General features: G+C 56.9%; 1 protein-coding gene and 1 long non-coding RNA gene across 5 annotated transcripts; one reads left to right on the top strand and one right to left on the bottom strand.

The window, feature by feature from the left end:
- Positions 1-988: 988 nt before the first annotated feature.
- On the bottom strand, positions 989-17,739 carry VEGFA (vascular endothelial growth factor A). Of its 3 annotated transcripts, XM_045498382.1 has the most exons (8): positions 16,606-17,739; positions 13,459-13,507; positions 10,045-10,241; positions 9,223-9,299; positions 8,870-8,896; positions 6,623-6,694; positions 5,363-5,494; positions 989-2,917 (listed from the first exon to the last, which is right to left on the bottom strand). In XM_045498382.1, the coding sequence occupies exons 1-8, from the start codon at positions 16,669-16,671 to the stop codon at positions 2,896-2,898; spliced, it is 642 nt and encodes a 213-aa protein (XP_045354338.1). In that variant the 5' UTR covers positions 16,672-17,739; the 3' UTR covers positions 989-2,895. The 3 variants fall into 3 exon arrangements, with proteins under 3 accessions (XP_045354338.1, XP_045354339.1, XP_045354340.1); XM_045498383.1 differs by lacking the exon at positions 6,623-6,694 and having other exon boundaries at positions 16,606-17,738; XM_045498384.1 differs by lacking the exons at positions 5,363-5,494; positions 6,623-6,694.
- On the top strand, positions 15,986-23,439 carry LOC123608430. 2 transcript variants are annotated; one of them, XR_006717230.1, is made up of 5 exons: positions 15,986-16,360; positions 18,409-18,531; positions 21,002-21,167; positions 22,764-22,897; positions 22,998-23,439. It is a non-coding gene; the product is annotated as an uncharacterized LOC123608430 (long non-coding RNA). The 2 variants fall into 2 exon arrangements; XR_006717229.1 differs by having other exon boundaries at positions 22,764-23,439.
- The last annotated feature ends 422 nt before the right edge of the window (positions 23,440-23,861 follow it).

Below are 23,861 nucleotides of genomic sequence, written 5' to 3'. Positions count from 1 at the left end.
CCATCCCTTCCGCCTGGGCCATCTACTTCAACCTCCCCCCCTCCCTGTTCTGTCTTCTCCTGCCCATTCTTTATGGGGCTACCAAGAGGTCAGGTCAAGAGAAGACCCCAGATTCAGCCAAGCTGGATCAGATGCCCCCTCACGTTTTATGTATCTTTCTACTGACAGATTTATAGACTGTTTCTGTGACTCCTCACCCACCCACCCTCACCAGATCGTTGAGGAGCGGAATCATCTTATTTATAACAGCATCCGTGCCCCTAGCGTGGTAGCTGGCCCAGGAAATACGATTTGAAGGAATAAAAGAAGGCAGGAGGAAATGGATTTGGTAGCATTGCTCATAAATGCCAAAGACCCAGACAGCTTCTGCCCTGGCCAGGACCGCAGGAGAGAAGGGCCTATGCAGCAAGACAGGGTGGGGAGTCCTCTCAGGAACAACCAGGGCTGTGAGTCCATTTCCCAAGGGCTCAAGAAACTCCCGGACCCTCTATGTAAAACTTAACAACACCGTGGAGTCACAGGCCCCCGTGAGCACCCCCTTACCACTCCCTAGCCTACTGCAGCCAAGGCCACATAGCCAAACTCAGCCCTCTCCTGTCTCCCGGGGCAGTAAGCTCAGACACATGGCCGGTTCCTTCCTCAACCAAAGGACCGGGCCTGGATCATGTGATTCCTGAAGGCAGCACTGCTCCCGGTAGGCCCTTGCTCCTGTCTAAGGTGCTGTCTCTCCGTCCCCCCATTTCAGAGCCCATCCCCCCCACATCATGGCAGAGGGTGAACGGGGTCCCCCAGGACCAGCTCAGCCAGAATGGAAGCACCCTGGCCCCCAGCACAACAAGATGGGCCACGCCATCGCCTACCTACCTGGGACCCTTTTCCCAGACCTAAGACAAAATGCCACTTTCCCCAAGGGAGGAGGGAAAGGGGGCAGGAAGGAGTCCAGAACAAGGACCCAATGGAGAAGGAGAAACCAGGAGGAGCTTTGAGATCAGAATTAAATTCTTTAATACAAAATGCTTTTTTTAAGATATATCTGTATTTCTTTGTTGTTGTTTAAAAATAAATATGTACTACGGAATATCTCGAAAAACTGTACTAGAGACAAAGATGTGATGTTAATATCTTTTTCCCACAATTATTACGGATAAACAGTAGCACCAATAAATAAATGATAACAAATATTAAAATTAAAAAAGGAGAGAGATTTAGTATGTAGAATTCTCTATTTTTTCTTGTTTTGTTTTTACATATAAAAAACAGAATAGCCATGTCTATTTTATCAGAATCACATATATACATAAACATATATATATATATATATATATATACACAAAAACGCAAGTTGCCAAATATATATATAGTATGTAGATGTATATTGAAACCTTATTTCAAAGGAATGTGTGGTGGGGAACCAGGGAAAAGGGGAGGGCAGAGCTGAGTGTTAGCAAAATTAAATATCTGTTCAGGACAAGCTAGCGACTGTCCCCGATCAGGGAAAGAGAGATTGGAAACATGAATTTTATACACAAAGACCAGTACAAATAAGAGTGCAAGAGAGAGCAAGAAGAGAGACATCTCATAAATAGTTGAAATTAAATATTAACCAAGAATACTGAAAAAAACCCTACTCTTTAATTAAATTAACTGTTTTAATTTCTAATTAAAAAGGGGTATTAAATAAGTATCATATATAAAACACTTTCTCTTTTCTCTGCCTCCACGGTGGGCACGTGGATCCTGCCCTGTCTCTCTGTGCCGCGGGAAGGGTCGGGTCTGGGGACAGAGGAGTTAACCACTCACACACACACAGCCAGGTCTCCTGGGGGGGGACAGAACTAGTGGTTTCAATGGTCTGAGGACATCGGGCCCTCCTGGGCTGCACCCGGGAAGGGCAGGAGGCCCTTCCCTTGGAGGACAAGCTGTCACCAGGCGGCCCTTCCTCCATCAATGTCTCTCTTCTCTTCGCCAAGACATCTGTCAGCAGCCTCCAAGGCATCTCAGAGCAAGTGACGACGAGGTGAAGGCTGCCCAGTCTCCTGAATCTTGCAGGCAGTGCCCCTGGGGGCAAGATGCCCGTGCAGCATGTGGAGAGGATCCCCAAAGTACAGCAGTGTCCTGAGGCTCCCCAAACTCCTGGTCGGAGCCAGCGTCCTCGTCCCTGTACCTGTCGTCTGTCCATGTGACTCGGGGTAGAGGCTTAGGGCCAGGGCTGGGTTTGTCGGTGTTCCCAAAAGCAGGCCAAATTTGCCCCCATGCCCTGGCCATGCACGCTTCTGGGCAGGGGAGGGGACCCTGGCCTTCCCAAGAGGGACCAAAAGATCATGCCAGAGTCTCTCCTCCCATCCTCTTCCCTGTTGGGATCTGGGTGGGGACATTCTCCTCCCAACTCAAGTCCACAGCAGTCAAATACATCCAGTGAAGACACCAATAACATTAGCAATGTTAATTTAAAAAAAGAATATATATATTTTATATATATATAAAATATATATATTTATTTTTATATATATAATATATATATATATAAATGTATGTATGTGGGTGGGTGTGTCTACAGGAATCCCAGAAATAAAACTCTCTAATCTTCCGGGCTTGGTGATTTAGCAGCAAGAAAAATAAAATGGCGATCCAATTCCAAGAGGGACCGTGCTTGGTCACCTGCCCGGGAATGCTTCTGCCGGAGTCTCACCCTCCGGACCCAAAGTGCTCTGCGCAGAGTCTCCTCTTCCTTCATTTCAGGTTTCTGGATTAAGGATTGTTCTGTTGACGATGATGGTGGTGTGGTGGTGGTCGTGGCGGCGGCATGGTTTCTGTGTCAGTCGTTCTGTATCAGTCTTTCCTGGTGAGAGGTCTGGTTCCCGAAACCCTGAGGGAGGCTCCTTCTTCCAGCCCGGCTCACCGCCTGGGCTTGTCACATCTGCGGGAGATGGGAAACAGAGGCCGGGGGTTAGGGCCAGGCGAGGGGACGCGGCGGTGAGGCAGGCAGCCTCCCCTTCCTGGGAGCCCGAGTCCCTGCAGCAGAGAGGAAGGTGAAAGCATCGTTCTGCCCAGAGGAGCCCAGCGTTGAGGGGAGAGCCAGACCCTGCCCACGGAGGCCCCGCTGGAGCAGTAGCTACGTCCAGACTCCCATCTGCCCTCCAGAGCTTACAGTCTAGTCGAGACAAGACAAGGACGAGGGGACATTTCATCACAGGCAACAAATGAGCACGAACTAAAGAACAGTCCCTACTTGACATTTCAGAGCTAGTGGTGACCAGAGTTGGACCGAGTTAGTCAACAAAGAGTCCCCGCAGAAAGAGGGGTTTCAGCTCTGCCTCTATGGGGCTGGTTTGGACAACAGAGTGGGGAGAGGACCCCAAGCAAGGGGTGGGGCTGCCCCCAGGAAAGTGAGGCTCCCACGGGAGCGGGAGCCAGAGAGGCGGGGAGGGACACATCTCCCATCACCACGCCCTCCCCTCCAGGCTCCGGCTGCAGGCCCCATCTTTCTTGAGCATGTTGGCTGCAGCAGGCCTCAGGTACCGGGGTGCCCCTCCTTCCCCGTGTGCTGTGTAATTGATGGTGGGGGAGAGACGATCATCAACTGTGAAAGCTCCTGTCTAAGCAGAGGGGACGCCAAGAACTTTCTCGTCATGCCCCTGGCTCCTGGGCTGATTATCTTTTACCTTCTCTACTGTGAGAGATCACAACTGGCCCTGCCCTTCTGAGAGCCTGGGAATGAGGATCCTAAGCCTCCAATTTGGGGTACTGAAGCTCCCCCTTACAGGGGAGGGCTCTAGAGGTTGGGGTGACTTCTGTCAGCCCCCAGGTCACTTCAGACACCCCATCCCAGACATCTCTCTGCAGAATCATCACCACAGAAATCCTAAAATGACAAGTCCCTTATCCACCCTGAGGCCCCTAGGGCATGTGGAGACCCCTCATCAGACCCTGGAGGTGGGCAGAGCCCAAGCCCAGCACTCATATACACTTCCTGTCTTCACATACTACCAAGACAGACAGAAGTCTGCACAAACACCCCAGGGCCTCATCCCCAGCGCCCCCAGAACATCCACAAGCCACACGAACATGGGGGTGGGGAGGGCAAGCACATTCTAAGAACTTTGATAATGGAACATCTGGACTAGCTGGGGGACCCTGACCCTGCCCAGGAGTCCCCATAAGCCCCCCACTAGGTGAAGTTTACACTGGCCCAGAGGGCTCCCAGCCTTTGTGCCCAGGCCGGACTGGTATAAGCTCCATTCAAGGCATCAAGATTGCCAGCCAAACTGTCAGGGCTCTGCGCTCCTGACCTTCCCCCCGAACTCAGTCATATATTCACTTGCACACTTGCCACTTTCTAGGTCCTCACTGTGGTCAAAGGACAGTGGTACAGAGGCCTGGAGGGTTACACAGGTGAATAAAAGCCAGGCCCTGCCGTGAGGAGTTCACAATCTAATGTCAGGAAAGTGGGCACGCCAGGGCGCCTGGGTGGCTCAGTCGGTTAAAGCGTCCAACTTTGGCTCAGGTCATGATCTCATGGCTCACAAGTTCGAGCCCTGCCTCGGGCTCTGTACTGACAGCTCGGAGCCTGGAGCCTGCTTCTGTTTCTGCGTCTCCCTCTCTCTCTCTGCCCCTCCCCCCGCTCGCACTCTCTTTCTCAGAAATAAATAAAAAAACATAAAAAAAAAAAAAAAAAAAGGAAAGTGGGCACGTCCCACCCCCCACCCCATCCTGGGGGCATCTGGAAATACGTGGGTTGTTTGAGGCTGTCACCATGACTACTGGAGTATTAAAGGTATCTAGTGTCCCCAAATGTTAAATATCTTAACCACCCTAAACCAACAGCCAGAGCCTGTGCCCTCTGGGACCCCAGTCTAGGAGGGACTCAGACCTGCCCCTATGAGAGACACCGAGGGGATGAGATGCCCAGCGGTGTGGACTCCAGAGGGTGGTGGCAAGGCCCTCGAGAGTGTTTGCACTTGGTAGACGGCAGCGTCCCCCGCACCAGGAAGGGCCCTCGATACTAGTAGCAAAGGTAGTACTAACGACGTCAGGACCAACAGCCACCACAGGACACCTCAGGACCACAGGACACAACACTCAGCCTGCGTCCACACCGTCACATTAAGCCACACCAGCCTGCCCCCTCAGGCAACCAGGGCCACCTCTGAACAGGCCCTCCCAGGCCAGGCCAGCACCTGGTGCCCACCACAGGGGCCTTGCGAGCAGAGAAGGCAGAGGTCAGTCACCAGGCAGGCAGCTAGAAGCCGAGCAAGCAGCTGGCCCCTCTCAGATGCGCCCGTGCGCACTCTCTCTCTCTTCCTCTCTCTCCCGGTCTCTGTGTGAAGCCCCTCTCTGACTCGCTCCCCCTCTGGGAACCAACCTGCAAGTACGTTCGTTTAACTCAAGCTGCCTCGCCTTGCAACGCGAGTCTGTGTTTTTGCAGGAACATTTACACGTCTGCGGATCTTGTACAAACAAATGCTTTCTCCGCTCTGAGCAAGGCCCACAGGGACTGCAAAAAGGCAAAAGGAAAGACATCTAAGCTAGAGCATCAGCAGAGAGAGAGAGAAAAAAAAAAAAACAAAAACCATGCAACACCCCCTAACAGTCTGCAGCTACGCCCCCACCCAGCTTGTTGGCCCCCATACCCTTCCATGCCCTGGAAGGATCCAAGTGCTGTAGCAGAAGACAGAGAGAGCGGCGGAAAGAGGCAGCACTGGCTAGGAAGCCTGCCTGCAGGAAGAGGCAGACATAGATGGGCAGAGAGTGCAAGGAGAGGGCCACCATAAGGGGACTGCTGTCCCCTGGGGACAAGTACAAGCCTTGAGCCACAGGGCTCAACCCAATAGCCACCACCCCAGAAGGAGCACACATTGACTCTCCACCTGCTGGCGACAGCAATCTGAGCCGCCTTCTCCCCGTGCAAGGACTCACGCCCAGGCCCCTCCACCGAAGGTGGGCCGAAGTGGGATATGTCGGCAGGCCAATCCCGGAGGCAGCGCCCACGGCCAGGCCACTGGTGACCAAAGGGCCCACCACAGCCTCCGACCCAGAGGAAGAGCCTCCAAACCGACAGGGAGGTTTCATTGGGTGCCGTGGGTTCGACCAGAATATGGGGCTCCCCTCCAGAGGCCCCAAATCCACGAGAAGGGGCTGCCATATGGTGCCTGACCCCACCCTCAGATGACAATACACTGCCTCACGTCATTCGCGCCCCTTCCTCGTGCCACGTCTGCCCTCCCCACCACCCTCAGCTTCCAGACAAGTGCAGAAGCCTGGAGCAGTGGAAACCAGTTGGGTGAGCAGGCACCAGTGCCTGGCACCCGTGCCAACGTGGGCCCGCCACCAGTGCCCAGTGGGTGAGAGAAAGGTGGTGCCCAGCCAAGCCGGTGTCCCCTCCTTGAATCCCCCAGGCCCGCTCTGCCCACCTGCCCACCCCGACCCCGGACCAGCACCACCACCACCAGGTCTAGCCACTGGTGCCAATTAGTGGAGCGAGAGTGAGAGAGAGACACTGGGGGGAGAGGAGGAGGAAAGCCGGGAGAGGAAGGCAGGGGCAGGGTTAGGGGGTCCTGCAGGCGGGACTTTGATTGGGGGCCAGGGAGGCTCCAGGCAATGAGACAGCGGAGGCACCACGTACACGCTCCAGGATTTATACCGGGATTTCTTGCGCTTTCTTTTTTGCCCCTTTCCCTTTCCTCGAACTGATTTTCTGGAAAATAAAAAAACAGAGACAGACAAAGAGAGAGCGAGGGGGAAGGGGAGAGGAAAAGAAGCAGTGAGGAGGGCACACTTCCCGGAACGAGGCATCAGGAGGCTAGGGGACTCCAGGAAAGAGCTTGCGCACGAACACGCATGCACAGGCTGGGGTAGCAGACACTCAATGGCTTCTTCTTCTCATTTTGGCCACCCTAGGGTGGCCAACCCAGCCTCCGGCAATGCTTGGATGGGAAGCAGAGACTGGGTGGAGGGCACAGGACCCAAAGGCCTGCATGCTCCTGGCAGCTCCTGGCAGGGGACAAAGCCCCCTGGGCAGGATCTTTGTCCAGAACCCTGTGCAAGTGTGACCCTGAAGGTCGGGGGCTGTAAAAGGTAGGCCAGAGTTTGGGGAGGGCAGAGACTTGATGCGATGGGAGCAGGGGTGGGGGGTGGCAGGCTGTGCTTCAGGCACCTGCCTTCATTTCCCAGTGCAACAGCAAAGGGGTCCCTCCAGGGGCCCCGCCTCTGCAAATCCCAGCGTTGGGGGGGGGGGGGGGTGAGCTACATTGGGAGCTGGCACAAGACCAAGGGCGGCACATGAAAGGCGCCAGCCTGCCCAGCCATACCCTGGGCCGAGAGGCGGGGACGGGTGCCCTCAGAGCCCCAGGCGGGCGGTAGGGTGGAGTGGGAGTTAGGGAGGCATGGGAGGAGGAGCCTGGGCGTTACTTGGCAGGGAGTTCTCTCCCCAGCCTGTCAAAGCCTGCTACACCATCTCACCAGACTCTCTTCCGAGCCCAGGCGAGCCCCCCACTCTCCCTGTGGGCAAAGCAGGCATTTGGGAAACCGGCAAGGGGGGCAGGCTGAAGCCTGTCCCCCTCAAGGGAACCAGCACTCTCCACACCTGCCAGGCCAGAGGATGCCCAGAATGTCTGCCACATGGGGAAGAAATGAGGGGAAGGCACTGAGAAGAAGGGCCAGACTATTCCCTCCAGGAGAAAGCACTGGGAAAGGGGAAGGTCTACACACACACACAAACTCACTCTCTCTCGCTCTCTCTCTCTCTGAGCCTGCTCTCCCAAACCACTGCTCTGGTAGCCACAGCAATTCTGGAAGTTGGGGACTTAGGGAAGAGGTAAGGGGCTGGGGCCTAGGAGTTTCTATGTCCCTAGAGCTTTGGGGGCAGACGGGATGGTGAGGTGGGGGGGGGGGGGGAAGGGCACAGGTGCTCTCTCTCATTCTCTTTCCCTGCAGGCCTGCCCCCTTGCCAGTTGCTCAGCCAGTTTTGAAGCCTCGCTGCCCCCAGACTATGCCCCCCTGCTCCATCCTGACCCAACCCTCCACACTGAGCAACTGGAAGCCTCAGAAAATGACCAACATTCAGGGGCGCCTGGGTGGCGCAGTCGGTTAAGCGTCCGACTTCAGCCAGGTCACGATCTCGCGGTCCGTGAGTTCGAGCCCCGCGTCAGGCTCTGGGCTGATGGCTCAGAGCCTGGAGCCTGTTTCCGATTCTGTGTCTCCCTCTCTCTCTGCCCCTCCCCTGTTCATGCTCTGTCTCTCTCTGTCCCCAAAATAAATAAATGTTGAAAAAAAAAATTTTTTTAAAAAAAAAAAAGAAAATGACCAACATTCAACTCACTTCTCCCTGGCCAGGAGGGCTGAGTGTCTCTGGCCTGCCTCACTGCTACAGGAGGGCATCACCAAGGAAACATCTCAGCCGGACCCAAGTCCAACTGCGCCACCACAGCAGCCGCCGTAAGAGGCCGCTTCCCCTGGCACACAAAAGGTCTCTGTCACCTACTCCCTCTCCCTGCGGTGGGTGATGGGAGACTAGAGCAAGCCAGGGAGCCAGTGTCCACACTGCCCCCTGACACACCAAAACTTCAAGTCCCGGCCAGGAATGACCCGGAGACCTGGAATGCATTGTCTCTTCCAAAGGAAGCTCCAGGCTCCAGGCTGGGTTTTGTCCCTAATTCTAGAGACATAATCCTCGAGTCTGCTCAATCCCACTGCTACCACCACAAGTCCTCAGGAGACCAACTCCCTGACCCAGTGAAGCCATCAGACCCCCCTCCCACACACCGCCCCCTCCCCCCCCCCCCCCCCCCCCGCCCGACAGAGGAAGCCAAGAACCCCAAACCAAGATAACGGGCCAAGGAGAGGGAGAGGAGCTAAAGTCATGGCTACTTACTTTTCTTTCGCTCTATCTTTCTTTGGTCTGCAGCGGGCAGAGAAAAAGAGAAGAACAAAACAGAGAAGGGTTGAGATGGTGATGAGACCAACAAGAAGAGTCACATACTACTATGACACATCAACGCAGTTTTAATTTCTTGACGCAAACTAACGCGTTTAATCCTTCTAACGATGCTATGGGGTACCTAGCGTTATTATGCCCGTTTCCAGATGTAGACTCTGAGGCACAGTGAGGTAAAATTAAAGTCGCCCAAGGTGCCACAGTGGGAAGGTGGGCATGGGCCAACACGTGGCACGTGCTCAACCCTGCCGCCACGTACTGAACGAATGAGCCCGTGACCCCATCCTCACCTGCATTCACATTTGCTATGCTGTAGGAAGCTCATCTCCCCTATGTGCTGGCCTTGATGAGGTTTGATCCGCATAATCTAGAGGGAAAGGAAGCAGATCACAGAGGTTAGTGACCCAGCCAGCCATACCCAGATGGGACACCCCATGGCTCTTGCCACTCAGCACCCAGGGGTTCTACAGAGCAGGGGTGGGGGACAGAGGTAGGAGGGACCAGGGGCTCCGCCAGAAAGAGCCTCGGGCCCACCCCAACGTCCCCAACCCTGCTGATCTCAAGGAGCCCCTGTTCTTCTTGAGGGCAGACATGGCTGCACGGGTTGGCCAGGCTGGGAATTCAGGTCCTGGGTTCTCACCGGTCCCAATCCCTCCCCTCCTTTTATTTCCTCTAGGCTTTACCCTCATCCCTGGTAGCTACCCAAGAGCCACCCTCCCTGGGGTCTCAGAGCTCCCTCCCACCCTGCTCAAGCTGAGATGTGCCCTGTCGCTGCGAAGCACCAAACAACTGGCTTTTAAACCTCTCCATGGACCAGGCTCATCCAGCTTCCCAGATAGAGCCCCCAAAGAGGAAGGGCCCTCTTCCTCCAAGCGAGGAAGAGAAGGCCTCCTGTCACAGGCGTCAGCCCCTGTGGGACTGGGGAATGTAGGCATCTTTTTCTCCAAAGAAAGCAAGACTCCCCCACACGTCCCTGCGACGGACTCAGGGGCAGGAGCGGAGCAAGTCAAGTCTGGCTCCTCCTCTCAAGAGCTGCCCAGCAAAGGACCTGGGACCACCTGTTCCCCAAGTCTAACCCCCCCCTCCCACCCCCACTCCCTGCCGATGCCCACCTGCATGGTGATGTTGAACTCCTCCGTGGGCACACACTCCAGGCCCTCGTCATTGCAACAGCCCCCGCATCGCATCAGGGGCACGCAGGATGGCTTGAAGATATACTCGATCTCATCAGGGTACTCTTGGAAGATGTCCACCAGGGTCTCGATGGGACGGCAGTAGCTGCGCTGGTAGACATCCATGAACTTCACCACTGCGTGGGATGGGGTGACACGTGAGCCCAGCAGGTCACCCGAGAGATGGCCGGCTCCTAACTCCGCCCAGCTTGGGAAGGCCGCCCCTCAAAGTTCCTGTGAGAGGTACCCACTTTCGGGCCGGTCCTTCCAAAACTCTAACCTAAGTCCCTCCGGCTGTGGTTGGCATCCTTCCCTAAGCTTTCCACTATCAGCACTGATGAAGGCCTGGTTTTATTCCCAAGATCACACCAGGCTGTCAGGTTCTGCCAGAGATAACCTGCCACATGTGATCCCGCTGCCTCGCCATGACAGCCGAGTGCATTCTTGGGTCAGCCTCGATGCCAGGACATAGTTCGAGCACGAGTTTACTTGTTGAGGGGTGATCTAAGTTGCCCGTGAAAGGAGCAACAGCCAGCTTGGCAAACCTACTCCCCGTTTTCCTACGACCACTGCCACACCACCCTCCACCCCGACAGCCAATTAATGAGCACTTATTATATGCTGAGCAAGGTGTGCTGTAGTCCATAGTTTTCATGGCCAACAATTCTCCCCGCACGACACCATCAGGTTCCAGTAGGAGGCCCATTTTACCAAGAGGGAACTGGAGGTTCAGAGAGGCTGAGTAACTCGCCCCAAGGCCACACTTCACTAAGTGTTAAGAGTTCAAATCAGTTCTGCCATGGAAGCCTTCCCAAGGCAAGCGACATCGTGTGAAAACAGAGGGGAAGCACCACAGGGGGCGCTGTGCCACCTGCCAGACCCCTCCCCAGACGCAGGCTGGGAAAGCGGTAAGCATCAGCACAGGGCCTGGGCCGGCCGGGAATCAGCAGGTGGCAGTGGGTGGGCACACTATGCAGGCCCTGCCAGCCACCGATAACCCCGCCCAAGAGGGCAAACTGCTTGCATCATGGAAAAAACGGTGCTGCCATTGCAGCCACGGAGCATTTCTAGAAGCTGATCTGGAGGGAGAGCAGGGTAAAGACAGCTTCCCAGGCCGGCCGTGGAGCCTGGGGTGCATTGGAGCATGAAGGGGTAATTCTAGGCCACAGGGGCGGGGTCCTTGAGAATAGATGCAATCAGGACCTGGACTGAGGACTCCAAATTGTGGCCCAGACTGCCACTCTCCCTCTCTCCCTTTCTCTCTGACACACACACACACACACACACACACACACACACACACACACACCACACACAGTAATCCTGTCCCTGAAATGTATTTCCCCTGCACAGGAAGAAGGAGCAGCACCTAGGCCATGAAGTAGTCCAAGCTCAGTCCATGACTTGGTGTAACCTTGGGCCAGTTCCTCCCTCTCTGGGCCTCAGACTGCACATCTGTGTAAATGGGTTGGCGGGGGCGGGGGGGGGGGCATGTTTAAAGACACTGAGAGCGAGGCTGAAATGTGGGGTTTTGTCTTCCCTTTCTAGCCCTGTGAATAAGCATTCTTTCTCAGCCCAGGTAACAGTCTGGAACCTCACCAAGGCATGTGAAGGGCCACCCCCTAGCCTGCCTCTCCCAGAAACAAGCTGAGCCTCCTCCTCCCTCCAGAGGGTAAAGGAAGATGAGCCCGGGGAGCAGGGTTGGGGGGCATATACACAATAGGTGCGTTGAAATTTGGGAGCTGAGGGGAAGGCCACAGTTGTGACAACAGCAGGATAGTCCCTGGCCTTGCCTGAGATCTACTTCCCCTATGCAGACAACAGGCATAGAATTCTCTCCTCCACCCTCAGAGGGGTTAAGGCAAAGCACCTTCAAAAAGAATGAAGCCCAGGGATCTGAAGAAGCCCTTTTCTAATCCAAGTCTATATCGAAGATGACTGAAGAATTCTTGACCTGACACTGTGTTATGGCTGGGGACACAGGTGGCCAGGTTTGGGGCCCCACCCAAGACAGGAAAGCAGAAAGGTCTGGCCTGGGCCGTGGCCGTGGGTTGCTGAAGCTAAAAAGACACAGGCGAGGAATTCCTTGGAAAAGCTCCCTGGAATCCCTAAGGGCCGTGCGGCGGAGGAAGGTAGAGGGGAGAACCTCACCCAAACCCTTCACGCCCCAGCCACTGCCTCTAAGGAAAACCGTCCCACTTCTGCACAGGCCATAGACATACGTCTACTCCAACATCAAGCTGTCTTGCTTTTCCTTATTTCTTGAAGACAATCTTTTCCCCAAGCAAACAAAGACCATTTGCTTGCCTCTCCCAGACCACAGAGACCACCGAGAGACTGATGGCGGGTGGGCACACACTGGGAGCCAGGAGCTGTGAGTGGCACAAGCTGTAGAGTGGCTGGGAAGCCAGGCCCCCGGCCAAGGAAAGAGCTCCTGAGGGAAGGAGGCAGAACCGGCTGGGCATCACCACCGGAGTGCAAACACCGCCCCTGGCCACTACCCCGGGCTACGGGCTACGCTGGCTTTGGGTCAGAAAACGCGCCCCAAGGAAGACCCCAGGGCCTCCTCTCCTCAGGGGTGGGGAGCTGGGGGAGTGGCATCAGGCATTCCTCCTCCAGGCTGAAGCAGAGGCCGCATTCAGTGTTGGGGGAGAGCCAGGGCTTCCCTGGAGAAACGGGAGGGTCCCTGCTCCAAACCACAGAGGAACAAAAGGCAGGCAGACTCTAGTTGGGCAGGGGGCGGGGCACCTGGGAGCTACAGCCAGCCCTCTGCTGGCCCAGGAGGGAAGTTCACAGCACCTAAGCCTATCCCACCCAGAGGGCAGAGGAGATTGTAGGGCCTTCTCTCCACCCACTAAGGAATGCAGACTGTGGGGAGGGGTCCCACGAGGTGGGGGCCCCCCTGCACCTCCAGCTCACCACACAGCTAGTTCGCTGGACAGCAAGGGTCACAGCCCCCTCCACAGAGGCCCCACAGGTGTGATGCAGCTGGGTTGGATGTGACAGAGAAGACCCATCCTCCCCTGAGGGCAGGTGGGACAAGGGACACCTCCCTTGACACCGGGGATCTTTGAACACTGCCTTCCTGGTCTGTGCTCACGGCTGCCTCTCCAAGTAAAATTTTACTGGAAAGAGCAGAAGGAAAAGGCAACACGTCCTATTTGTAGCAGAGGCCTGACTAGGAAAGAGAGTCCTCCAGAACAAAGGGTTACTCTCATGGTGCTCCCCTCTTCCCTTCTTGGTCCCCATCCCTGCACCCCTTCCTGCCCCCATAGCCCTGAAAGAAAGGAATTGGTCCTCCCCACCCATCCCCTGGGGAGACAGGTACCCCACCCAAGAGCCAGGGGGACTCACCTTCGTGGGGTTTGTGCTCTCCATCTGCCATGGGTGCAGCCTGGGACCACTGAGGACAAAACAAAGAGCAAGACACGGGCATGAGCAGGATGCAAAGGCCCAGCCACCTGCCCAGGCAGCAGCTTCTGGCTTCTCCAAGGCTGCTGAGTGGAACAAGGCACCTGCAGGGCTCCCCACAGCACAGAGCATGCCCTCCACCCCTGCACTGCTCTAATTCTGAAGGAAGAAAGAAACTAAGCAGATATTGGGGGGTGGGAAACTAAAAATACAGGAGAAAAACACCAGAATGCTGTGCTGTCCAGGTCCCCGCCCCTTCCCCACATTACCTCCCTCCCAACTCCCCCCCCCCACTCCCCATCCCCCGCCCACACACACCCCTGGCCACAACGGTCCATTGCTGAGTTAAGTTAATTTTCTCAGACCCCTGACTCCCTGGTCCAAAGCCACGGTAAGTATTAAGGTCAAATAGGAGGACAAATTTGGACTGAGGCAGGAAGGAAAGACTGGGGGCGAGAAAAACAACATGGTGACCTTCTCTTGCTGACATGACAAATACCAGGGTGAGCTGGTGCTGGGGAGGGAGGGGGGGTGCAGAGGAACGAAGGGCACCAACCACCCTCCCCCATCCAAACTCCTCCTTCCTCGGGAACATTCAGCAGATATCCTCAGGTATATTCAGCAAACCCACAGGTTGTCTAGATGGTAAAACCAGGGAGGAAACCCTGCAGGAGGGGAGAGCCCATTGCTCCCAGCACACAAATCTCCCCAGAGCCTGAATGTATCTCCAGAGCCCCAAGCCTCACACTCCCACCTCACTCTCTGGTTTCTTCTCCCTCCCAGACTGAGGGGGGTCTCAAGCCCCTCTCACCTGGCTGTGCACTCTCCTCAAAGGCAACCAGGAAAGCCTTCTATGCCTTAGCACTACCCAGCCCCTAGGGGGCCCCCTGCACCTCCTAGGCCTGAGGCTTCCCCTATCCTCCCCATCCCTCCCCACCCCCACGAGATCATTCCTCCCCTCCCCACAAGCTGTGAAGGTCAACAAGCCCAACCATGTGGACCTGACAGCTAGGAGCAGGCAAAGGCTTCTCCCAGCCCTTCAAGGAGGCCTTTGGTTCTCACCAGCTGGCCACCTCACTTGCCCTTCTTTGGGGGCAGATCCCCAGCAGCAGAACTGTACTCCAGCCCACGGAACTGCAGACCCCCCTGACAGAGTCTCACTGTCTGTCTGTCTGTCTGTCTCCTTCCCACACATCCCCAGGGCACCCCAGATCCCCCAGCCTTGTCCCTAGGGCCAAGGTCAGGTAACAGTTTCCAGGATCCCGGCTGGATAGACTTCCATTGCAGCTCTCCCTCAGGGACCCCCTGGAGTCTCCACTTTGCCTCTCACCCATCCCAACGATACCCTCTGGTTTCCTTCTGCCAATGTCCTCTCTATGTCCTCTGCTCCTCTTGGGCCCCAATGAGGAAAGGGGACAGAAACTTCTTAACCCCCTCCAAGGCCAGGGGGCACTGGGAGGGGTGGCTCTAGGCAGGGAGAGGCCAGGTGCCCTTCTCTGGGGGCCTCTGAAGGTCACAGTGTGGCCAGGCTGCCATTCCTCCCCCTCCCCCCCCCCCCCTCTTGGAGGCCTGGAGCCAAGGCCTTTGTGCCAGGGTCTGAGGAACTCAGAGTGGCAGCAGGGACCCCAGCCCATTTCCTTCCTTCTGCCTCTCTCCAAGGGGACTCTGGCTGAAGGAAGGTACAAGAGAAGAGCATAAAAGGACCCCTTCGGTGACTTTGAGAAGCAAGTTGGATGGGCAAGTTTGGAGTTCCAAAAAACCACCTGCTCCTGCTCCAACACCCCCCATTTCACCAGGACAAAGTGTGTTTGCAAGGCTGGCAGGAGCTCCTTCCAAAGGTGCGGGGAAAGCTGGTCCCACACTATCCATATCACAGCAAAATTTAAGCCATTTTTCCAAAAAGTGTAAAGTAAAGTGGAATAATGACACTATTTAATTCCTCCCTTAGCCCATCCCCATAAAAGCTAAAGGCACAGCTCGGAAGTGTGGGGGAGGGGAGCAAAGCAGACTGTCACCGAGTCCGGACTTTAGGTAGTCTGACAAAGCACCAGGGTGGGCCCTTGCACCCCGACCTCTGACAGTGATCATCCTTTCCCCGGCCTCTGGGGTCAGAGGCGGGTTACACGGGTCTTCTCATCAGAGGGTAGTGAAAAGTAGAAAGGTGGCAGGGGCTTCTCTCCACTTTAGGGAAGAAATGGGGAAGGGGTGTCAAGAAATTTCCTCCTAGCACAGGAGAGGGCTAGGGGCTGGGGACGGGGGGGGGGGGGGGGGGGGGTTCTCCAGATCCTCTGGCTAGGGATACCTCGAGAGGTCACCTTCCCGTGGAGGGCCGGCGGGGGGAGGGGCGCCGCTCGCCGCCCGGGGCTCCCCGCTCGGGCCGCCGAGGCTCCGGGAACACGCGGCCGGCCAGGCCCGGGCTGATGTAATCGGCTCCGCGCCGCGCGCGCCCGGCCGGGCGGGGGAGGGCGGGCACCGAGCGGGACGCGAGCGGGGACGGGCGGGGGTGCCTTGGCGCAGGTGGCCCGGCGGAGACCGGGGGTCCCCTCGGCAATCCACCCCGAAACTTTTCTCAAACTCGTGGCGAGGGCCGAAGAGATCGAGCTGCAGTGACAGCAAGCCCCCTCTCTCGCCCGCGCCCTGCCCCCTCCACGCTCTCAGCCCTCCCTCGGTCCAAGGTCTGGGCACCCCCCTGCCCGTTGGGCTCCGGCTCCTGCCCCCGCTGCCCGGACTTCCAGTTCATCGGGGACCAGCGGCCAGGAGCAAACTTCAGCCGCCGGCGGCAGCGCAAGCCCAGCCCCCTCGGCCTCCTCCTCCGGCTCCCGCCCTCCGCTGGTCGGCCCAGATCGTACGTGCGGTGACTCTGGTGGGTGGGCAGGGCCCGCGTGGGCGGTGAGATTCTATCCTGGTGCCCTCCCACCTAGCGCGCGCCCCCTCCCCCTACACGTACGAGGATTGAGGGGGTAGCCGCGCGCCCGGTGCCCAAGGACCCTCGTGGGGTACGGAGCCCCCACGCGCGCGCTCGCACGCACGTCCCCAGCGGGGAGAGGCGCTCGGAGCGGCCCGCGACGCCTGGTGGGCACGGCCGCTTACCTTGGCATGGTGGAGGTAGAGCAGCAAGGCAAGGCTCCAATGCACCCAAGAGAGCAGAAAGTTCATGGTTTCGGAGGCCCGGCCGGGGCCGGCGCGGCTAGCGCTCCCTCTCCGGCTCGGGCTGCGGGGCGGCCCGCTCTCCTCGGCGCCTAGGCGGGCTCCTCTTCCTCCCGGAGCCGAGGCCCGGGCCAGGGCCTGGGTCGCGCGCGCGGCTGGGGCACTGTCTGCGCACACAGCCGCCTCACCCGTCCATGAGCCCGGCTTCCGAGCTCCGAGTCGCCACCGCGGCCCCCTCTCCTCTTCCTTCTCTTCTTCCTCCTCCCCCTCCTCCGACTGCGGCTCCTCCCGGCCCGGGCTAGCACTTCTCCCGGTTCCGCTCGGCTCGGCTGCCCCGGCGCGGACCACGGCTCCTCCGGAGCGAGAACAACCCAGAAGTTGGACGAAAAGTTTCACTGCAATGCCGCGAGCCCCGACCCCCTCCACCCCGCCTCCAGGCGCGGGCTCCGGCTCTTGCCCGCGGCTCGCCGCCGCGTCCACCCTCGGCCGCCGGCCGGGGAGGAGGTGGGCGCTGGGGCGGGGGGCGGTGTCTGTCTGTCTGTCCGTCAGCGCTGCTGGTCCGATGCAGGATCCCAAGGGGGAGGGCTCACGCCGCGCTCTGGCGGTCACCCCCAAAAGCAGGTCACTCACTTTGCCCCTGTCCCTGTCGTTGCTCGCTCGCCTGCGCGCGCTCTCTGACCCCGTCTCTCTCTCTTCCTCGACTTCTCTCTGGAGCTCTTGCTACCTCTTTCTTCTCTCTGCTGGTTCCAAAATCCGAAGTGATTTGGAGAAGTAAAGGAGCGATCTCCCCAAACGGTCGGCCCGATTTAAGCGGGGAATGGGAAGCAAAAATAAATTAAGACGGGAAAAAATGTGGATATTTAAAATTGCTTAAGAAAAAAAAAAAAGAGGAGGGTAAACCCTGGACAAATGAATATCAAATTCCAGTGCGGAGACCTCTGGCTAGTGACCCCGCCGGTTCGTCCGCCTCGCCGCTGCGCCTCCCGACCCAGCGCCGCTGCCGCCGGCTCCACTCGCCCCCCGCGCCGCGGCCTCCTCGCAGCCCGGCTGCCCCAAGCCTCTGAGCTCCTCACCACTAGCGGCCGCTTAAAAATCAGACCCGGCTTGTCCCCGCCTGGACCCCGCCCTTGGAACGCCCTGGGGGCGGGGACAGGCCCAGTCTCGGCGCCTCTCCCGCTGCCCCGCGTGCCCCTCGGGCCTTCCCCTGGGACGTGTAGCAAAGCCTGCCCCCCTACCCGTAAAGGGGAAGCTCGACCCCCACCTAGGTTCACAGCCCGAAAATTACCCATCCGCCCCCCTTTGCCCAGACACACACACGCCCGCGTGGTATTGGGGGGAAGGGAACAGGAAAGTGAGGTTATGTGCGGACAGGGCTCGAGAGCTATTCCTTCTTTGCTGGGAATATTGGAGGGAGGGGCGTCGGGGCGGGCAGGGAGTCGGATAGGGACGGGTGGGGAGAAGGACATACAGATCTATTGGAATCCTGGGGTGACCCCTGGCCTTCTTCCCACTCCAGCACTCTCAGCCCGCCCCCCACACACACACACACACACTCACACTGACACACGCGTCCTCACTCACACGCAGACGCTGCTCTCCCAAGTTCACCAGCTTCCCTGTGGTGGCCGAGCGCCCCCTAGTGACTACTGCCTGCACACCCCAGCTCTGGCTTAAGAGGGAATGGGCTTCAGGAAGAGGGTGGAGGGACCCTACCCCTGACTCCCTCGTTTCTGACCTCCCTAACAGAGGCATGTTTGGGACTCGAATGGACCCGTGTGCAGCGAGCCCAATGCTGGGCACAGGAGACATGATGTAACCATGTGGACAATGTGCCCATCTGGAGACCTCATCTGGCCTGCTGACATCAGAGTGAGCTACAGCCAACAGACTGGGGTGACTGGGGTCCTTTGGGAAGTGTCCAGGGAGACTTTCCTGGGGAAAATTATTTGGCACTAAGTTTGTGGGGCTGAAAATGGGAAGCCGTGTGGTTCTGGGGTTAGTCAGTGGCCCAGAGGAAAGAGGACCTGTTGGAGCCCACGTATGCACTGTGGAGTCTGGCAGAGCCCAAAGGGAGAGGCAGCCGGGCAGACAGAAGCCCTTGTTCCTGCTCTCCCCCCCAACCCCAGATGTTGCCAGGGAACTGAGGCCAGGGGGCTGGTGGGGGCGGATGGAGGCCAGGGCCTAAGTGATGATTCAAACCTACTCACCAACGCTAAAGAACGTCTGTAGGCCAGCTGCCCGGAGCTCCCACCAGGCTGGGGGCCAAGCCTTCTATCAGCCCCAGCCCAGGCTCTTAGCTCATCTTCTGAACAGAGTTGGGGTTTCTCCTTGGTACCCCTAGACCCCCAGGGTCCCTTGCCTACTTCTCCCAGCTGGCGGCCTCTCTCCTCTTTCCCCCAGCGCCCCCCTTCCTTCAAAGCTCCCTTCTCCCCCACTCCCCTGGTCTTCCCTGAGTGCTCCCGAGGCCCCCCACCCCACCCTTGCATATAGGAACCAGCCTGGAAAAATTCCCGGTTGGGCTTTGACCCAATAGCTCCCAGGTTCCCCCCAGGGAACAAAGAGGGGGTTCTGATACCTGAGGGAAGAGAGGGACCAACCAGTCTCATTATGAATCCAGATCAGTGCCAGGCCCAGGGCTGATGTAGCCTCTGTGAGTGCCGGGGCTGAGAACTGGACTGTGACGGCATCCCCCAAATTGACCAAACGATCCAGGGAGGTTACTCAGCCAACCCCCTGCCTCAGCACATGGTGCTAGGTTACCTTTTTAGTAGCCCAATTCCACACGAGTGGTGTCCTGATGCCCCTATGAGCAGAATGGCTGCCCACCCCCATCCCATCCTACCCTTTCCATCATTCATGCCTCCAGTCCTGCCTGAACCACCTGGCAGGCTCCCCAGCACAGGGACGAGGTCTCCTTCCAGTTAGGAAATGTTTATTTGCTGGCTCAGGGCCCCCCTCCTTACCTAGGCTCCATGCTCCAAGCTCTGCATGGAAGATAGAAGCGAAGCCCTTAAACATCCTCCTTCCAAACTGGTCCACGTCTAGTGCAGCCAGAGCACAAGATGTGTGGGGGCTTTGGCAGAGATCCCCTCCCTCACCCCTGCAGAGCAAAGGAGCAGGCAGAGCCCAGGACAGAGTCTCCCAGCAGCACGAGCAGGGGCTCACCCTGGTCCCCTCCACGGCATCCTTCTCACCTCAGCCTTCCCTGGCCCCTAAGGGGCCAGAAGAAGGGGTCATAGTAAAAGACCCTGAATTTGAAAGGAGAATGGAGGAGTTCCAAGGTGGAGGTGGGTGTCATTGTCATAATAATCCCAGGGCTCTCCCCAAACTGACCCAAACATCCCCCTTGGTGGTATTCAGCAAGGTGTGTTTCAGCTACCTATGTGAGATTCCCTCTGTGGGCTTGGCCCAGGGAACCAAGGGAATGAGGGGGCCGAACTGCACCCTGACCTGAGGAGCTTTTGAGCAGACTTCATTGGTGGGGAGGGGTCTCCCAGCCCCGCCCTTCATTTCAGAGACACAGCCTGGTGGTGACTCAGAGGAGGGTCAACTCTGGATGCTATCCCCCAGGGCGGTGTCACCAGCTTTCCCGACAATACACTGTAATGATGTACAATACCCGGCCAGTGCCCACGTGAGCATCGCATTGAGAGCCCGACACACCTGGGTCGTCAAAAAAGGGGACGAAGCACACAGAATCAGGAATGCAAATCAACAATCGGTAGACCACCTCGTGTCTCTCCAGCACCATCTCCTCTGACAGACTTAATCCCCCCAACATGCTCCCTCCACAGGTCGCTGAAGGGCTGGGAGTCCCAGGACACACTGAACCCCCAGAGAATCCCAAGCACACAGAAGGACCCAAGGTCACCTAACAACATGGGGGGGGTGAGGCACGGAGCAGAGAGCAGCCCAGACAGAGGTCGTGCTGGGTCCCTTCCAAGGGCATCCTCTGCCCCACTCAGAGGGCCCCACCTCAGGACCAGGGCAGTCTCAGCTTATGGCTCTGAGTTCAAAAGGAGCCAAAGAGGAAGGGGAAGGTGTTCCAGGTGAGGGGGAAGTGAGGAGAGGGGTGGGGGTGGGGGTAGAGAAGAGCGTGAAAGGTGGCCAGGAGCCAACAGTGGCCCCAGACAAAAGAAATAGTGATGAGGCCCAAGGCACAATAGTTGTACTTTGTCCTAACGTCCTGTTACTCTGATGTTCAGGGAAGCTCTTGCCTGTGTGGGTGTGGGCGATTAACCTCCAAACCCTCGGATGAAGGGACAGAGCCCCTCCGAAGTGAGGAAACAAGGAGAGGAGAGAGTTGCTGATTCTTGCTGTTGCCTTAACATTTCTCCAGGTGGTTCCACTGTGAGGGAAGAAAGGTCTCCTCCCTCACACCATCCCCTGACTCCCAGACACCTAGCCGGACACAGATCGGATCCACTGGAAGGGCAGGAATACCAACGTGTTGGATTGAAGGAGAGAGAATTGGAGTGGTTCCCTTCAATTCCCTCTCTCCGTCGGTAAGTCAATCTCTCTGTCTCTGTCTCTTTCTCCCCCCACCCCTCTCCTCTCTCTATCACTAGGTCTTTCTCTACCACTATGTCTTGGCAACAAAGCAATGGAAAGACAAAGCACAAGCAAGGAAGAAGGGCCCCTTTCTCTCCCAACTTCGCGCCCCAATCTGGAGCTGGAGGTTTGACGTGGGGTCATGATAGGCAAGGATGCTGACTGGTAACGAGATTGGAGCGGAGAAAGCCCAAGAGGGTAACTCCCCCAGAGAAATCAGTCTGAAAAGGAGGAGGGAAGAGGGATGGCGAGCAAGCAGGAGAAGGGGCAGAGGCGCGGGGCAGGGTCACCAGCCGGGGGGAAGCACGCCGGCCCATGCCAGTCCTCGTCCCTATCAGCCAAGTCTATGCCTGTCCTTTACAGGCCTCAGTTTCACAGCCCCTGGATGGCTTCTCCCTGCCAGCCCCAGACATGTTCACTTCCTGACACCCAGTCTTTGCTACCCCTCAAAATCTGGCCCCCATCCTGCCCATTGAAGCTCCTGTTCATACACCCCCACTCAGTCTTGGAGGGGGCCCTCTGCTGGGAAGAGTGGTGGCAAGAGGTAGCCACTAAGGTCCTAAAGCTGTACTCTCCCTTGAGACCTGGGCCCTGCCTGGGAGCGGAGCCTTGTCCCATCGTGGCTCTTTCCCAAGGCCGACCAGGCATCAGACACCGTGCTGACTACAGGAGATACAGAGACACCGGAGTAGGCAGTGGAAAGTGCAGGGCCTTTGGATCCAGATGGACACAAGTGGCACTCCTGGCTGCCATTCTTTAGCTGAGTGACCTTAGGCGAGTTACTCAGCCTCTCTGACCCACAGTTCCCCTCGCCTGTAAGACAGGAGTGCAAATGCCTGCCTTGGAGAGTCGCTGTATGCGGACAGGTATCCACACAGCTGCACTGGCAGGTAAATTAGGAAAGAGGCCCTAAGGGAGGGGCACAAGGTGCTATGAAGGCAGAGTTGGCTGGGCCGTGGGGCTACAACAGTGTGGAAGGGGCTTTCTGTCTGGAAGAACCACAGGGTAAACTGAAAATAAAAACTCTCTGAGGGGGCCACTGTAACTGCTGGCAGTAGGAGAAGGCTTCCTGGAGGAGGGGACACTTGAGTGTAGATAGAAGAGCAGAGTTTGGCCCGCTGAGTGGACAGGGATAAAGAGCAGGCAGGGGAAGTGAGGTCTGGAGGATTCTGATGGCTCACAAGGCTCTCGCAGTACTCCTCTGGGGGTGATAGAGACTTTGAGGCTAGGTAGGGCAGGGGATTAGGGCTTCTTCAGAAACGTTCCCAGCCAAAGCCCACAGGGACCATGCAGCTCCCTCAGGGGGTGAGCCCCACACTGATTTCCCCGCCCTCTGGGACAGGATGTCTCTGCCAGAGAATTTAAACAAACAAGGAGACACTAGACGTTGGTCCAGCTTGCACATTTAGCACTGCTGTTGTTTGCCCAGGAGTGAGAGGAAGAGGGCAGAGGACACCAGCCCATGACAAGCACAGGGCCACTCAGCTGGGGCAGGGCACAAAGCAGAAAGAGGTTTTCTCCAGCTTTGTCCCCTCCCTACCCCCCAACAGGTGCCCAGAGGTCTCCTGTCTGCCTGTCACAGACATGCAGAGACCTGGAAACAGCACCAGGAGCAGTCAAGTCTGCTGCATGCCATGTGACCTTGGCCAAGTCAGTCCCTTTTTGGACCTCAAGATCCTCCTAGGTAAAAGCATGAGGTTATATTCCCTAAGCTTTAAGGCTCTGTTACAGCTCCATCAAACACTCCAACTGAGATCACTTATATAAAATGTCACATCTTCCAGGGGGCTGTGTATTTTGAAAGGCTCCCCTTGGAGAGGACAATGCTTAATTCAAAGATGGGTGAAATCTGGGGCACAGTACCAAGTGGTGGAGAGGAGATGTGGTTCCAGGGAACGTCTCCAATCCCAGCAGGTAGGGAACTGCTTCCTCTCCTACCTGGGACACTAGAACCTCTGTCCTTTTTGAAAAGACACTGGCTTGGTGAATCCTCACTGTGAAAAGCCCCCACCAGCTACCCTGCCCCACCCCTACACCCCCATGGCATGTAATGGAAAAAGCCACACAGGCTGGACTCAATCTTGGTTCACCCATCCAAGCCTGGAGACTTTGAACAAGTCACATCATCTGCCTGAGCCTTGGTTTCCTCATCTGTGAAATGGGAGTTGTGGTGCTGTACCTCCCAGGGTAGTAAGAAAATAAATGGAGACTGTGAATATAAGCAAAGCTCCTGGTCTAAAGTAGGTATCACATACATGTTACTTCCCTTCCCTTTCTCTGTTCCTACCCCCATGAGTGAACAAACTCAGAGAACACAAACTCACTATCATCTGACTAAAGTCAAACAGAAAAAATTAGGGAAATGGGTTTATCCCATCTCCCTGTAAAGAAGAAGAAAGGGCGCCTGGGTGGCTCAGTCAGTTAAGCATCTGACTCTTGATTTCAGCTCCGATCATGATCTCACGGTTCATGGGTTCAAGTCCTGCATCGGGCTCTGTGCTGAGAGTGTGGAGCCTGCTTGGGATTCTTTCTACCACTCCTCTTGTGCTCTCTTTCTCTGTCTCAAAAAAATAAATAAATAAACTTGAAAAAAAAAAAGAAGGAGGAGGAGAATGAGAAGAAGGAGGCAGAGAAGGAAGGAAGGAAGG

This window comes from Leopardus geoffroyi, chromosome B2 (assembly GCF_018350155.1).
Source record: "Leopardus geoffroyi isolate Oge1 chromosome B2, O.geoffroyi_Oge1_pat1.0, whole genome shotgun sequence".
NCBI lineage: Eukaryota > Metazoa > Chordata > Mammalia > Carnivora > Felidae > Leopardus > Leopardus geoffroyi.
This window is presented reverse-complemented; position numbering and strand designations above follow the sequence as displayed.

What these genes read in the sequence shown, in the direction of transcription:
- VEGFA (XM_045498382.1), bottom strand. Translation starts at nt 16,671, where the DNA reads ATGAACTTTCTGCTCTCTTGGGTGCATTGGAGCCTTGCCTTGCTGCTC. An exon ending in CATAGCAAATGTGAATGCAG is followed by an intron (nt 8,897 to 9,222) that starts GTGAGGATGGGG and finishes TGCCCGCTGCAG; the next exon opens with ACCAAAGAAAGATAGAGCGA. An exon ending in TTAAACGAACGTACTTGCAG is followed by an intron (nt 2,918 to 5,362) that starts GTTGGTTCCCAG and finishes CATCTCCCGCAG; the next exon opens with ATGTGACAAGCCCAGGCGGT.